Below are 14,139 nucleotides of genomic sequence, written 5' to 3'. Positions count from 1 at the left end.
TACTGTCAGAGTTCAATCTGCCTCAAATTTCAAGGTTTTTTGAAATTGTGGCGTTGCAACTTTGCATCGGCGCCACGACCAAACCGAGATACGCAAATTCCTTTGAATAACTTTAATCTTTAGTAGGTCCTAAGTGTTCTGACCGAGATTGAAGCGAATCGGGTGAAGCCCCTTAGAGAAATGCGTTTCCAGGGCGACCCAAGATGGCTGACTTCCTGTTTGGTTTTGGGCAGGGTCATAATGTAACTTTTTGCTCATCTTGGAGTCAAGAATTAATGTTGTGAATTTTGTATGGGTCGGACAAATCTGCCGGTCGTGCGATTCCATCGCATTTTTGGCGTTTATAATGTGCGTGCATTCTTTTTACAGATTTTCTTCATTGCGCCAAATTATCAAATTTTTCAGCAGGCCTGAGGTGTGCGCAAATTTTGATGAGACATTGGGCATTCTCAGGGGGTCAAATTAGCGATAAAATGCAGGCTGGGTAAAATATCAAAAGCAATTACAATAGGGTCCTTCTGGCCATTCTGGACTTCGGACCCCATTTATGAAATGTATTGCTTTAAAATAAGAACAAAGCAGGGAGATTCAATTGTGAGTAAAAGGCAGAGCATTTTCTCTGTTTGTCCATATAAAGATTGGCCCCTCCAACATACTGTAATTATAGGATTCAGTCTCCCTCTGCATGGATGTTAGGGGGCTGCTGCAATGGCCTGACCCCCACTGTTGACCTCTCTCTTCTTAAACTGCTCAGCCTTGACTTTGCCCAGAAAAGCTCTTTAATCGTGCTGCCAGTGAGAGTCAACATTGCGCAGTAGGAATGCTAATAAGTGCAACCCCATGGCCCCTTAAATAGCAGAAGAAGGTCTGCTCTGACATCTGCAAAGAAGCCAAATCTCAAAAGTTTGGAAGGTGTCAAGAGAAAAGGATCAACCTGCAATTCTGTTTAATAATATGCCAAGAATGATGAAGATTGTGTGTAACAGCAGAAAAGAGCAAGGCCTTAAAACACAACAGATTTTTTTTCAGGGAAGATAAGAGCAAAGCTGGAGTGATTCCTATGAATACACTTAAGTTGTTGTGATTTAACTATTTGACATTACAGTAGTGCTACTACATGAGAATACTTATTTACAGTATATGGTGACAATGTCCTGCAAATATAAATGCTTTAAATGTCACACCAGAACTAGGTGGGATGTGGTGACACTTATTGACTCTATTGACACTTGCCCAATGGGCAGACCAATGCTAGCTTAAGTAGTAATATTTATTTATTTTTTTAACCAAAGAAAAGTATTCTCCGGTCCAGGCTGCTGACACGCCCACTGCGCGTAAGGAGCCAAAAAGCACGTATGTGTGAATGAAAGCGGGCTGAAGGAAAGGAGGCGGTGATGTCATTTTTTTGGGGCTGTCTGGAAATTACAGAACATGGAGTTTTCCCAACGCTTGTAAATGTCATTGAAATCTGTGAAAATGATAAAGTTAACTTTCATTTGAAACGCCTTCATTGATAAACAATGTAACAGGTTGATTTGATCAGACTATTGATCAGATTATTGCAGTGTGACTGAGTCAGAGTTAAAATCTCTTTCCTTGATCATCATCACCTTCATCATCATCATCATCTCTGTAAAGCATGACAGAGTTAGATGCACTGGAGATATGAGGAAATAACCCAGCCGCAGAGGCTCCTGCTTTAATAAAGAGGGATGTTTGCACTGATACAGAACTATTGGCTTCCATAATATGCAGCTTTAAATATCAATTGTTTAAAGCACCCTGAGCTGAGTCTCATTAAAATATGTGTGGGAACAGTTTGTGGTCCATCCTCGTCCGCATATGACAGCTTGTTTCTCTCTGTAGTGGATCAAACTTTGACTTTATGTTGGACATAGTATGAAACTAGTTGAATCACTGTGACCAATGTGGACAGAAGTCTGCGTCTGTCAGAGTCTTAATTAATCGAGCAGCAGCAGCTGAGTGATCACAGCTGCTGCCCGACGCACGAGACCGTGTGGCTTCAAATGTAACTAAGTCCATATTTCTAGTACAATATAATGTTTCACCTTATCGGGGCGCTGCACTTACTCCAGGGTTAGAAGCACGTAAGAGGAAAAGGACACCGGAGAATGCGCATGAAGCCAGATTTGAATGGGAACACCCACATTTCAGGGCTGCTCCACCCACAGCGCAGGATGAAGGCGCACAGCGACTGACGTAAGTACAGGGGGAGAATAGCACACAGCCAAAAACAGCACTGCTGCGCGGCTTTTTGGACTTACGCACATGGGAGAATAGAGCCCTTAGTCAGTAAGATAATATGCAACAAGTAATCAAAATCGGTTTGTCTGTCCCTCCAGAACCACAGCCAAATCCTAATGTGGCATCAGAGGCCTGGACACAGAAGAGTCTGCGTGCTCTTTTCATAAAACAAATGATCAGCGGATGCTGACTCGAAGTTTTATCCCCAAAGTCTACGTGACAGGCAGCAATAGCTGCCAGATACACTTTCACCGTGGAGAAGGCTTTCTGTTTGTCAATCAGCTCCTGCAGAAATGGCAAAATCACTCCCACAGAACACTGAAAGTGGGCGTGTCCCATCTGGTGACACCAGCCCTCAAACACCCTCCGCTTACAGTCGTACAGAGACCTATTGGAGGAAGCCAGAGTGTTCTGTATGGTGGAAATCATACGCTGTGAGAGCCGGCCCCTGCGCAACGGGAGTTGCCAGGGGCCAGTGCATGGTAGGCCAATGCGGAGCCACCAGGATCAAGAGTGTGGCCATGCTCCCTCACCCTGGAGAGGGTGGGGAGCAGCAAGGCTAACGGGGGAAGGCATAGAGCAGGCCAATCGTGCGCTACAGCATCAAACCCGAGGGGAGTACCCGTGTTGTGAAAGGAATAAAACTCCCCGTAAATCGGCGCTCCCCTGGACAGCAGGTCTGCACCTGCGTTCAGGGCTCATGGGATGTACGTTGCTCTCAGCGAGAGAAGGCGACTATAGCTCCACAGGATCAATCTGTGCGCCAGCAGGTGCAACCGACAGGAGCGCTACTGTGGTTATATTGTCCGTCCTCACCAGGGCATGGTGGCCCTTGAGGAATGGAAGGAAATGTCGCAGCAAGAGAAACACAGCTTCAATAATTGATGTGAGCGCTGGAGGCTCACATCCCAGTGACCTCACAGACCGGCCCTCGTGCTCCCCGCTCCAGCTTGTCAGGCTAGGTTCCGTTGTGATCACTTTCCTGGATGTGATGGTGCACATAGGCATCCCTAGTGTCAGAAAATCGGAGCGTGCCTGCGGTACAGAGCCCCGGCACACTCTGGTGTGATCATTATCCGTGTGTCATGAAGCATGGGGCTCCGGCCGCGTGAGGTCTACCACAACTGTAATTATCTTCTGTGGAGGCGACTGGGCAGATTACGAAGATGGCAGATGCCACCAGCCCGAGTAACCGAGGACATAATCTGAATTGCACAGATTTTCCTGGTTGGAAAAGTGCGAGACATGCCCAAAAAGCTTTCACTCGCCCACCAAGAGGCGCGGCCTGAAAAGCACCAAGTGCAGGGATAGCCATAGGAGGATTATATCCTGTACTGGGGACAACATGCTCCATTCCGTGTTAATCACGAAACGCACTGTCAGACAGGTGACGTAATAAAATACGAGTGTGCGCTCCGTTAGCACGACCAAGCAGATGCCCCCAGCGGGGCTGTCGTCGCTTACGCACACCGCACAGACACCTTTGGGCCTAAGAAAGGCCAAAAAGGGGCACGCGGTACCGTCACATATCCCCTAGAAAGCACGTACTTTCTGGGGAGGATATGTCTGGATATGGAAATATGCTTCCTACAGACCGACAGGCATGAACCAAACGCTCTGTCGCACATGGGTATCGCCACCGCGCTGCTTATGGTGAGATATTCTGCTTTTTATTGTGTTTCATTTGCTGCGCCCTCAGCCTTTGGCTTGGATGTGACAAGCCAAAGGCTGTTGCACACTTTATTTATAATGAAAAAATGTGTAAGTGTGTGTGTTCATGCTTTTGGACAATTTTTAGAGGGGCAACAGCAAAAACCTGGCTATGCCAGCGGAGCTGCAGCCAAGGGGGTGGGACAGGTAGAGCTGAAGAGCACGGAGCTTCCAGCCGCAACATGGGAGGAGAGAGGAGTGATCCGGTCGCTCTATTTTTCTCCCTGACCTGGGTGTGCTGCGCTGCCCTTGTGGCGACCCACAGTTCTCCCACCATTGTCTTCCCTTGTCATATGTGTCTTTTTATGTTTTCTTGGACGGGATGTAACTGAAATTGTATTGCCCCTCGTAGATGAATAAAGTTTTCTGAATCTGAATCTTTGTCACAGTTTTTGTTTGTGAAACCACCCTATTGGCAAGCCAAGGCAAATTTATTTGTATAGCGTATTTCATACACAAGGCAACTCAATGTGCTCATTACATCAACAACATGACCAAAAATTTCCCTCTCAATCATATGCAGTAGAGAAAAAAAGTGCCTTTAACTTTGATTTTAAAAATGTTCACATTGGATGCTGACTTCAGCTCTGCCGGCAGTTTGTTCCACTTCTTTGCAGCATAACAACTAAACACAGCATCACCATGTTTACTGTGGGCTCTGGTCTCCACTATCTGACCCTTGTCCATAGATCTCAGAGACCTGCTGGGTTCATACCTGACTAACATCTCACTGATTCTGGACCAAATCCATTCACAGATTTATACACCACCAAGTATATTCTGAGGTTGACTGGGAGCCAGTGTAAAGAGTTTAAAAATGGAGTAATGTGTTCTGACCTCTTTGTTCTGGTTAAGACCCGAGCTGCAGCGTTCTGAACCAGCTGTAGCTGTTTGAGGCTCAGATGCTATAGCCATCTGTTTGTTGTTTATGTTGGTTCAGTGTCTTGTAAACCCATGTGAGCTGGGCATGTATGTGCATGACACTTAAATAAAATAAATAAATCAAATCAATCACTATATTTATTGTTTACCACATAAACACAATAGACTATAGATCCCAGAAATAACGTAAAATCTGAGTTAAAGTAGTTTTTTTACTTTGAAAGTAACAAACATGTTTACAAGCCAGTTTGAATTCTAAAAACTAGTGCAGTGACCATAGGAAGTATGTATTGCTATAGAAAAGTGAGAGGTTAAGAAGCTTTTTCATGGATGGCAAAATTAGGTTGTGTTTGAAGGTGGGACGTCAGGGACATTTAGGTTAGTTGTGAAATGTGTAGAGTGATAACTATTAAGTTCTCATATATATTTGGCTTTTAGCAAGGACTGTAGGGAGTTAAACACCATTCTACTAATGTGAAAGTACCACTCCCGGTGCCTTTTGCTATTTTAGCCATTGGGAAAAAGCTAAAACAGTAATGCAACAGCATATTTGAAAGTGTTTTGAAGGCTAAATCTGGTTACATTTCTGTTAATAATTAAAGGGTATGTATGGTTGAATATTGTAAGTATGAATTTGTTATCTATCATGGCTATGCTGTTGCATTAGTTTTGAATAAAAACCCTTAGTATGTTTAAACAAATGTGGAGTTTTGAATAAATTGTTTTTTGAAGACAGAAATTGGTAAGGTAGATAGAGAATGATGGCTGTTGTAGGACAGTGATGATTTTATTAGGAGGAGAAATTGTTCAGTAATGGTGAGGGTTAGTGTTAGTGAGGGTTATTTAATCAGAATCAGAATTCCTTTATTAATCCCAGGGGGAAATTGCTTATGTTACAGCCACAGAAAAAAATCCCAAACAAAAGAATAAAACATTTAACAAAGATGAAAGAAAGAATAAACGTTAAATAAGTGTATAATTAAGTAAAAGACTGTTAAAATAGGGATCAAATACACACATTACAGTAGTAGAAATGATGAATGGTAAATGATTAAATATATGTAACAAAATGGGAGTAATTCAATCATGCATGCCACATCGTGCAAGAACACACAGGTTGGCGCACAAACGCGCGCACACACACACACACACACACACACACACACACACACACACACACACACACACACACACACACACACACACACACACACACACACACACACACACACACACACACACACACACACACACACACACACACACACACGTTATAGTTGTAGCACTTTTAAGATGACCGGCTCCTGATTGGGAGCCAATTTGCTTCTCTCTCTTTTTTTTTTCTCTTCAAGCCGCATTTCATTGGTCAATATGTGTCTGTTTCATCTCTGTCTGCACTGAGCAGAGGGGGGAGGGGCTATGGTGTCACATTAGTTGCAAAATGCCACATGCATGAAAACAACAACATGTGGCTACGGTGTGCTGTGATTGGCTCTGGGGCGCACGTGACTGTGGTTGCTATGGTGGATTTATAAAATAATTTATTAATGGTATCATTGCAGTCCAAACAAATCTGATGTCGCAAACCCTTGAACCAAGCAGCAGCCATGTTGAAAGTCTCATGGCAGTCTGATCCTTATCCGAAGAGATATTTGAGGAACACACACACACACTTTGGTATATTTGTGAAGACAACGTCCCCATAGCATGTTGTGAGGACACCCCTTTCTGCTGATGCTAGGAGGATTGAGAAACAAATAACTTTGTCCCTTTTTACAACTAGTTCTGAACTAATGTCCTCACAATGCACCGCAGTGTTTCACACTTCTCGACCTGTATTGCACCATTATTGCTTTTGTACCTTCTCTGTAGTCCCTCTCAATTTACTTTTATTCATTACAATGATTTGGACATTGTAGCTCTGGCTCTGCTCCCCTGACCCATCATAAGATAAAACCACATTAAGACAATCTGATAGAACACGTTTTTGTAGAGAATCAAAGAGACTTTTTAAAAAAAGGTCCCAATAACAGGCAGCAGCTATGGCTCTGTTACCTTCCTTCAAAAATTGGCACACATGGATTTTTCTACAGACATGGCCACATAGCCACCTATAATCTAACATACACATCGGAACTATTTAGAATATCATAGTAAAATGTTTTTCTCTGTTCTATTTTACTTTGTCCTCACCACATTACCTCTATGTCTGATCCGTGCATTAAAATGTAAATTAACTGAAAAAACATTTTATTAAGATAGAGAGTAATCGTCCAGAACAGAGCCATTCAAAAGACACTAAAAATTTAAAAGCTTAAGAGGGCAAAAGGGCATGTGTCATTTAGAAACAAAAAACACGAGTGTAGCCTATTCAACAAGGCACATGTTAGCATAAACATGTTAGGCTTTGGGAAGAAGCAGCTTTGGATTACAATGAAAGAGTGTCAAATACAATACTAGGTCAAGGAGAAAATAGTGGGGGAGTGAGATGAGACAATAGTTTGCAGAAAGTACTTTTAATGAATGAATTATCATCAATAGAAAATATAGTCTGAAAGTTTACTAAAGCAAAGAAGTGAAAAAAAATTAAAACAGTATTTTGCATTTACTGAGTACTTCTAGCATTCCCAGAAAATGTGTATAATAAGTGGTTTTATTTTTAATCTTTGTCTGTATTTAAAATCAATGTTGAACTGTATTGTTTCGGATGTTTTTCAGCCTAAATTAAATATATTCTAAAATTTTTAAAAACACGCAATGCAGTTCATGTAGATTACTAAACTCAATTTATTTATATAGCACTTTTAAACAGCCACAGCTGGCACAAAGTACTGTACACAATAGGGAAAAACAACAGGAAAAAAAAAAGTAAGGTAAGTAAAACAAGAATAAAAACTAAAGAAACAAGAGCACTCAGAGAGCGCAAACCACCGCCAAGCGCCAAATATCCTTTAACTGGCATTGGCAATTATCTGGATCAGTAATCATGATCATGGCACCATTATCATTCACACTTTAAAGGCTTACATTTCTAATATAATACAGTAGGTCCAAATGTAAGGGCATCCTCCTTTTTTGTTGAGAAAACAATAACATATGAGTGAAATTTCATAAAGATCCATATAAATTATGAACCAACTCAAGATATTTCGAAATTTCACCAATGATGAGAGATATTGGTTTTTCAAATTAATCCAGAATCGGTATATTGATCCGGATCCCTTCCCAAAATGTTATGGAATCTACCGTGTCATAAGGTCTATCTTGGTTAAAATATGCAAAGTACTTTTGATGTAATCCTGCTAACAGACAAACAAGCAAATAAATAAATGCCGGTGAAAATATTACCTCCTTGGCGGAGGGAATAAAACTATACATCAAACTCATAAATCAACATTTTGAAATAAGGGAACATAAGCAAGTGGACACAATCCCATAATGCATTAGTAAGTGGCATTTCAGGAAGTAAATGCTGGTACATTTCACTAAAATGTCAACGTGTATGATTCACTTTCGCCATACTGAGATACACAAGAAGTGATGTATGCACATAAGCTAATGTCTTCATCATTACAAAGACACTGCACTGCCATTTTTTCTACATCATAGCATCAATAGTCTCCCATGAGTTCCCTCTCAATCAATGGTCCCTTAGAAATATCTAAATACATACTATAAGTAGAGAAACAAATATAATTTGGTTAAACTTTAGCAAATAAAACCTGGAACACATGGTGGGAAGTGACGTAATCATTTAGGGAATCCCAAACAGAATGACATGCTGGCCCAGTGGGATACTCACTCACATCTGGAGGCACTGAGCAACAAAACAAGCTTCACGTGACGAAACCCAGGGACCAATCATTTGGTAAATGACAACACGCAGGCAGAGACAATCAATGCGCTCTAGTTTAGCTGTCAAGCTCATTCTCTTCATCTACACTCTGACGCACTCTGTCATCACCCTCTTCATTTGACTCATTTTAATCACGTACTTAGGACTGAAACGCTTTGAAACATTGACAGGATCATTATTTAGTCCATCGTATGCCCAGAAGAAAGACCTCACCACACTCTTGCTTTCTGCCATGCTGTTTGAAGTCCAGATGGTGTATGTGTTCCTTTAGAAAAGATGCAATCAGTTATCATAATAAAACATACAAAATAAAGTTTTTGGGCAAAGCTGGGGGGGAAAAAAGAAAGAAAAATGACATGTATGCAAAAAATAAACAAAATCTGATGTTTGCAGAAACAAAACTTTAACATCAATCAGCAATGCCTGCTTTGGTTTTTGAAGTGAAACTCACTGAGGTTTACCAGAAACAAAAAAGCCCTTAGACAAATTATTGGAGTGTTTGGCACAAGATCACACATACAAAATAATATTTTCTCTATGTAAACAAGAAATCTTTATATCATTACTCAATGTTTTATAACCATTATTTGCGTGAGAATGTATTTTATATTGTTTTTGTAGAATGGTGATTTAGTTTAAAGGCTCCATGGGGAATACAACTGCAGAAAAGGCAAGGGTTTTGATGATGATTCCCCTCAGCTATAAAACTATTTTGCTCTCAGGGGGACATTTATCAGCCTTAAGAAAAAGGGTGGCAGGCAAACTTGTTTCAGTAGCTCTAACAAACAGCATCACATGGATCCAAAAGCCAGTGTAAGTAGGGTAGGTCCCCTTAGGCTAGTGAAATGCAAGCTACATTAAAAACAAAACAAACATATTTCATATAATCTCTTCACAAGAAAAGGAACAATGTGAAAACAATGACCAATGTGCTGTATAAAGAGAGGAAGGAGCAAAAAATAAAAAGTCAAGTAGCTCAACACAGGTTGAAATTCTGAAAAGTGAGGACACTGTTTTTTTTCTTTCTGAATCTTCTCACCAGCTGTTGTTGCACAACCTAACATTATCTAAGAGTGAGGAATGCCATTCCTCCAATCTTACGGGAATGAATAAGTAAAACTTATCTTTAACAAATGAGTGACTGACAATAGCAGCTTTCTAACTGCAACAATTCAAGCTAGTGAAGTCCATTTGTGAAGATGAATCAACAGGTTTGACCACCAGTCAAGACACAGGCTGTGTTTGAAATGTCACACTCAATGAGTATATACTGTCTACCATATACTATAAGTAATCTTAGGAGGATTAGGATGATGACCGTTCCCACTATAGTATACTTCCAACTTTCCCAAGATGCACTAAACTACAACAAAAAAAAGTGAAACAGTGAGGCCAAATATCTCCGTTGATTCATCACCTTTGAAAGTTCTGAAAACGTTTTACGTGAGAAAGTGACCAAGAACAATATCAACATCTGGTCATTTGATCTATAAAACTCACGGAAACATATTTCATGCCCACATTTCTGAGATTTTTGCAGACCCGCCATTGTGCTACTGACTTCAAAACAAGAGCCCTATTTACAAAAGGGTTAAAAACTAATGGAAGACAAGAAGAGATGCTTTTGTTTTGAAAGGTTTATCTTAGCGTTTTAGCTTGAAGCTGGTCAGAACAATTTGACATTCCGCTTGCAATGCATCATGGGGCAGTTCAGTATGACTAGTGTCCACTGTGCACACTTAAAAAAATGCCCCGATATAGTATACATTCGGGTATTTGTCGCATACTGTGAATGCACTACATACTAATTTTGATGTCAGACTTAGTATGAGTAGTACGTTAGTATGTGATTTCGAACACAGCCATGGAGTAACCAACACTCAAAACTATGCACGCAAAGAGAAAATCATTTTTTAACTATTGAGTTGCATTAATTAAAAATTAACTCAGGCTTACTTTGAACAGAAAACAAATGACGTATCTGAGTCGTAAGTTCTTAGGTTAAAAATCTTCCCTCTGTGCACTCACTGACACACCCTCAACACACATCCACTTAAAGGAGTGAGAGCCAAAATAAACACAGGAGGCCTGCATTACAATTAGCAGCACCTTGATTACCTTTAAGAACCACATGGGAGTAATGAGAACATGCATGGCTCTTTAAATCTTCTCAAACACAACTTACAGATGCATTCAGAACTAAATCCCATCTTTAACCAAACCATAACATTACTTTATCACTAAAACAGACAGGAATAGTAAAATACAATCGAGTGGGGGGGTCAATGAAGTGGAAGGAAGTAGAAGGAAGAATAAAATTACACCTGAACGCCACTGATCCAGAAAAACAGGCATTATTTGTTATCTGTCACTGTCAAGGTGGCCTTAGTACATTTTGTGGAAAATTCTGTCACAGTACGAAAAGCACAATAACACACATTTTACTTTCTCCAATAGACTTAATGGTGTGTCCCCTTCCTGAATTGAACTGTCACCAAAATATAGCTTGTAAAAATATCATACATTTGCTTGTTATTTAACCATCTCTCTTCCGACTGCTGGCACTGGCTGTGTTAAAGACCAGGGAAGCAAACTTTATAGCTATAGTATATAAAGTGAGCCACTAACTGTGGTTAAAGTTGTTTATTTTCTTCCATCAGATGAGCAAGCCAGAAAAAAAGTCCTGACAAAGGATTGACATCAAAATAATGAATACATCAGGTAGGATTTAAGTTGTGAAAAATATTTATTGTTCATTTGTTTATTTGTCTACGACTTACATATTTATTGTACTGGATTATACATAAAAGCTAGAGTAGCTAACGTTAGGAATGTAAGCCTTTTGGATTATTTAAAGCTTCCCCATTCATAATTGAGTCAATACAGTGGCTAAATACTGCATGTTTGTTATTTTTGGGCATTCTTTCTGATGCACAGAAACTTTAAGTAGAGGTGAGTGACGCATGAGAAGGCTATTCCCTCATAATTTGCTTATAGTTCACTTTAAAGTGTACAGTAAGTAAGAGGTGTTTGATTGTGGTGAAATATTGTTATGAGAAATAAAGAAAACACAAAACAAAAACACTAAGAAAAGAGTGGACAATACCATTAGCCAGTCCTTGAGCACCAGTGTTACCACAGCGTCCTTTCCCTGTTTCAGGGACTGATCACTGCCTTCATATCTAACACTGTGCCTGGGTCTGATCCCTACTTTAAATTCAGTACCAGCAAATGGGAACCGAGGATATGAAAGGAGCACGAGGGAAGGTTACATTCTGTCACTTGCTGAGATACACAGATTTGTTTTCATGACACGACACAAGCTAGGCAGCATGTTAGTAACAGAGACGTGTTAAAGTGATGGTGACTCCAGAGAAAACACGTCAGATGGTGCCAATGGAGGCTGAAAATCTCACAAATCTGAAGTAATGGAACATATACTGTAGCAGTGATGGGGAAAAAAAGCTCATATTCAAGATGTACAATGTCAAGCATTGTACATATACTCTTTCCAAACTAGAGATATTAAAAAAAAGTGTAGCACGCTCTCATAATATTGGTGTCAATGAGTCACAAAAGAAAGATAAAAAGATAAAAATCTATTTCAAACTTTTAGAATATTTCTCCAAACCATACATTTCTTGATTTTTCTTTTTTTAGAACTTATTTTTTATTTTCAAAGTATAAAACTGGTACATTTTCAAATTTTTTTCTAACTTATTACATTTTCTACAATTCTTAAAGCTGTATCCCTGTTGTGTCCCTATGTATTGACAGATGGTAGCAATCATATTCTATTTATAGCAGATCTGAGCTTATTTTAGCCACAATTACATTACTTTAGCAAAGTGATGTTAGTCATAAAGGCAACCAGGTGAGGATAAATCAAAGAAAAAAGAAAAAAACAAATAATATAAAATAAAGAAATGGGTTCAGATAAATGTATTGTACAATAATGGCCTCCGCAGGTTTCCATCTGGTAAAAATATTTCTTTCTGGAGTCTAAATTTCTTTTATTGTAGATAAAACTGTAAACTAACTGAAAAATGTGGTTCATTTGAAATGAAAAACAAGCTTTGATAATGCAAAGTTAAATTATATTCTATATCCACAATATGTTGGTGATGACAAACAAAGCTCTTTGCTAATACATTGGCTACTGGCGACATATGCACTAACATTCTAGGATGTCTTTTTGTAGAAACATCATTTATGTCTGATTTTGGTTTTGTTTTCTTTATCGCAGGCTAAAAGCATGTTGCCAATGTTCATTTTATGGGAAATCCTGAGAAGTCAAACCAACACTCTGTTGGGCACTGGCTTGTCAAATGGCTTCCCACAGAGCTGCTATCTCGCCCCGGCTGATGCAGCAAAAACGGAGGATAAGGGGAAGCGAAGGAAGTCCAGCGGTATTAGCTAAATTGTCTGTTGAAGTTAGATTTATACATATTAATGTTGCATACCCTTTTTTCAATTTAATATATGAGCGATCATCAAGCAATGGATGGCTACCTCTACTGAGACTGTATAAAAGGCATAAACATCTTGGTTGGAGTAGAATACACTTGACTGGACATAAAAACTGAGAAGATCATTGTGTGCGGCAAAACAAAAAAAAGTATAATTTTTCTTTTGTACATTTCTATGTAGTAGTAAAAAAACCTCAAAAAACATTTTAAATATTCAAATACAGTAGCTGTAAGAGTGAAGTCTCAGGTTTTGTCTTTTATTTGTGATGTTATTTTTTTTAAAAAGCACTTTTAATTGCGTGCTTGTTCGAAATGAAATTTTAGCGACAATTTTGTGTATTAGCATGCGAAAGCCACAGCAATAACTAAAATAGTCGTGCCTAATGGTAATGTCTATCTTCAAGCTTCATGCAAAACATTATCCTCACCCGCTGTGCTTTTGAATCCCCAGGAAACAGTCAATGGTTAACATACAAAATGAAAGTCCACAGGAGAGCGGCAGGTCATCATGTGTGCGAACATGGATCAGTGGAGACCCCCTACCTGGGCATCGCGCTTCTTCCACTCTTGAGTGTGCTGCTGGTGCTGTTGTAGGGCGACTCTGGCCCGCCTCTCCAAACTGCTCACCTCCTGCTGGTGCTCCTGGACCAGGCTGTCCTTTTCGGCGCTGTGCTGTTGCTGTAGCCGCGTCTTTTCCTGCTCGTGCTGCGTACGCTGTTCAGCCATCTGATTGGACAAGCCAGCAAACAGTGACTTCATCATCCAACACTCACTCAGACAAACCCTGTCGTCATGACAACTTGTCCATCAAACAATCCATTTTTTTCCCCCCGTCCAGTTCTATCTACCTTCTTGTTTATACCTAGACAACTTTTGCCAGTAAACAATTTGAGGATTTAGGCTGGAAATCTGAAAAAACGCAAAGGAAAGTTTCTCGGCATCTCTACATTGTCAGAG

The 14,139-nt window shown here is 40.0% G+C and overlaps 1 protein-coding gene across 7 annotated transcripts in view; it reads right to left on the bottom strand.

Annotated features, from left to right (window-relative positions):
• The window catches only part of cep112 (centrosomal protein 112), a 141,962-nt gene that overhangs the window by 64,103 nt on the left and 63,720 nt on the right, over window positions 1–14,139 (bottom strand). For all 7 annotated transcript variants that reach the window (XR_003674630.1, XR_003674631.1, XM_028455099.1 and 4 more), the window contains one exon: window positions 13,726–13,908. Coding sequence is in view for 5 of the 7 variants with exons in the window: in XM_028455099.1 (XP_028310900.1) it covers window positions 13,726–13,908 (183 nt within the window). In the remaining 2 variants the exon portion in view is untranslated. The remainder of the gene's footprint in view (window positions 1–13,725; window positions 13,909–14,139) is intronic.

This window comes from Gouania willdenowi, chromosome 8 (assembly GCF_900634775.1).
Source record: "Gouania willdenowi chromosome 8, fGouWil2.1, whole genome shotgun sequence".
Lineage (NCBI taxonomy): Eukaryota > Metazoa > Chordata > Actinopteri > Blenniiformes > Gobiesocidae > Gouania > Gouania willdenowi.
Note: the sequence above shows the minus strand (reverse complement) of the source record. Positions and strands in the feature narration are given on the sequence as shown.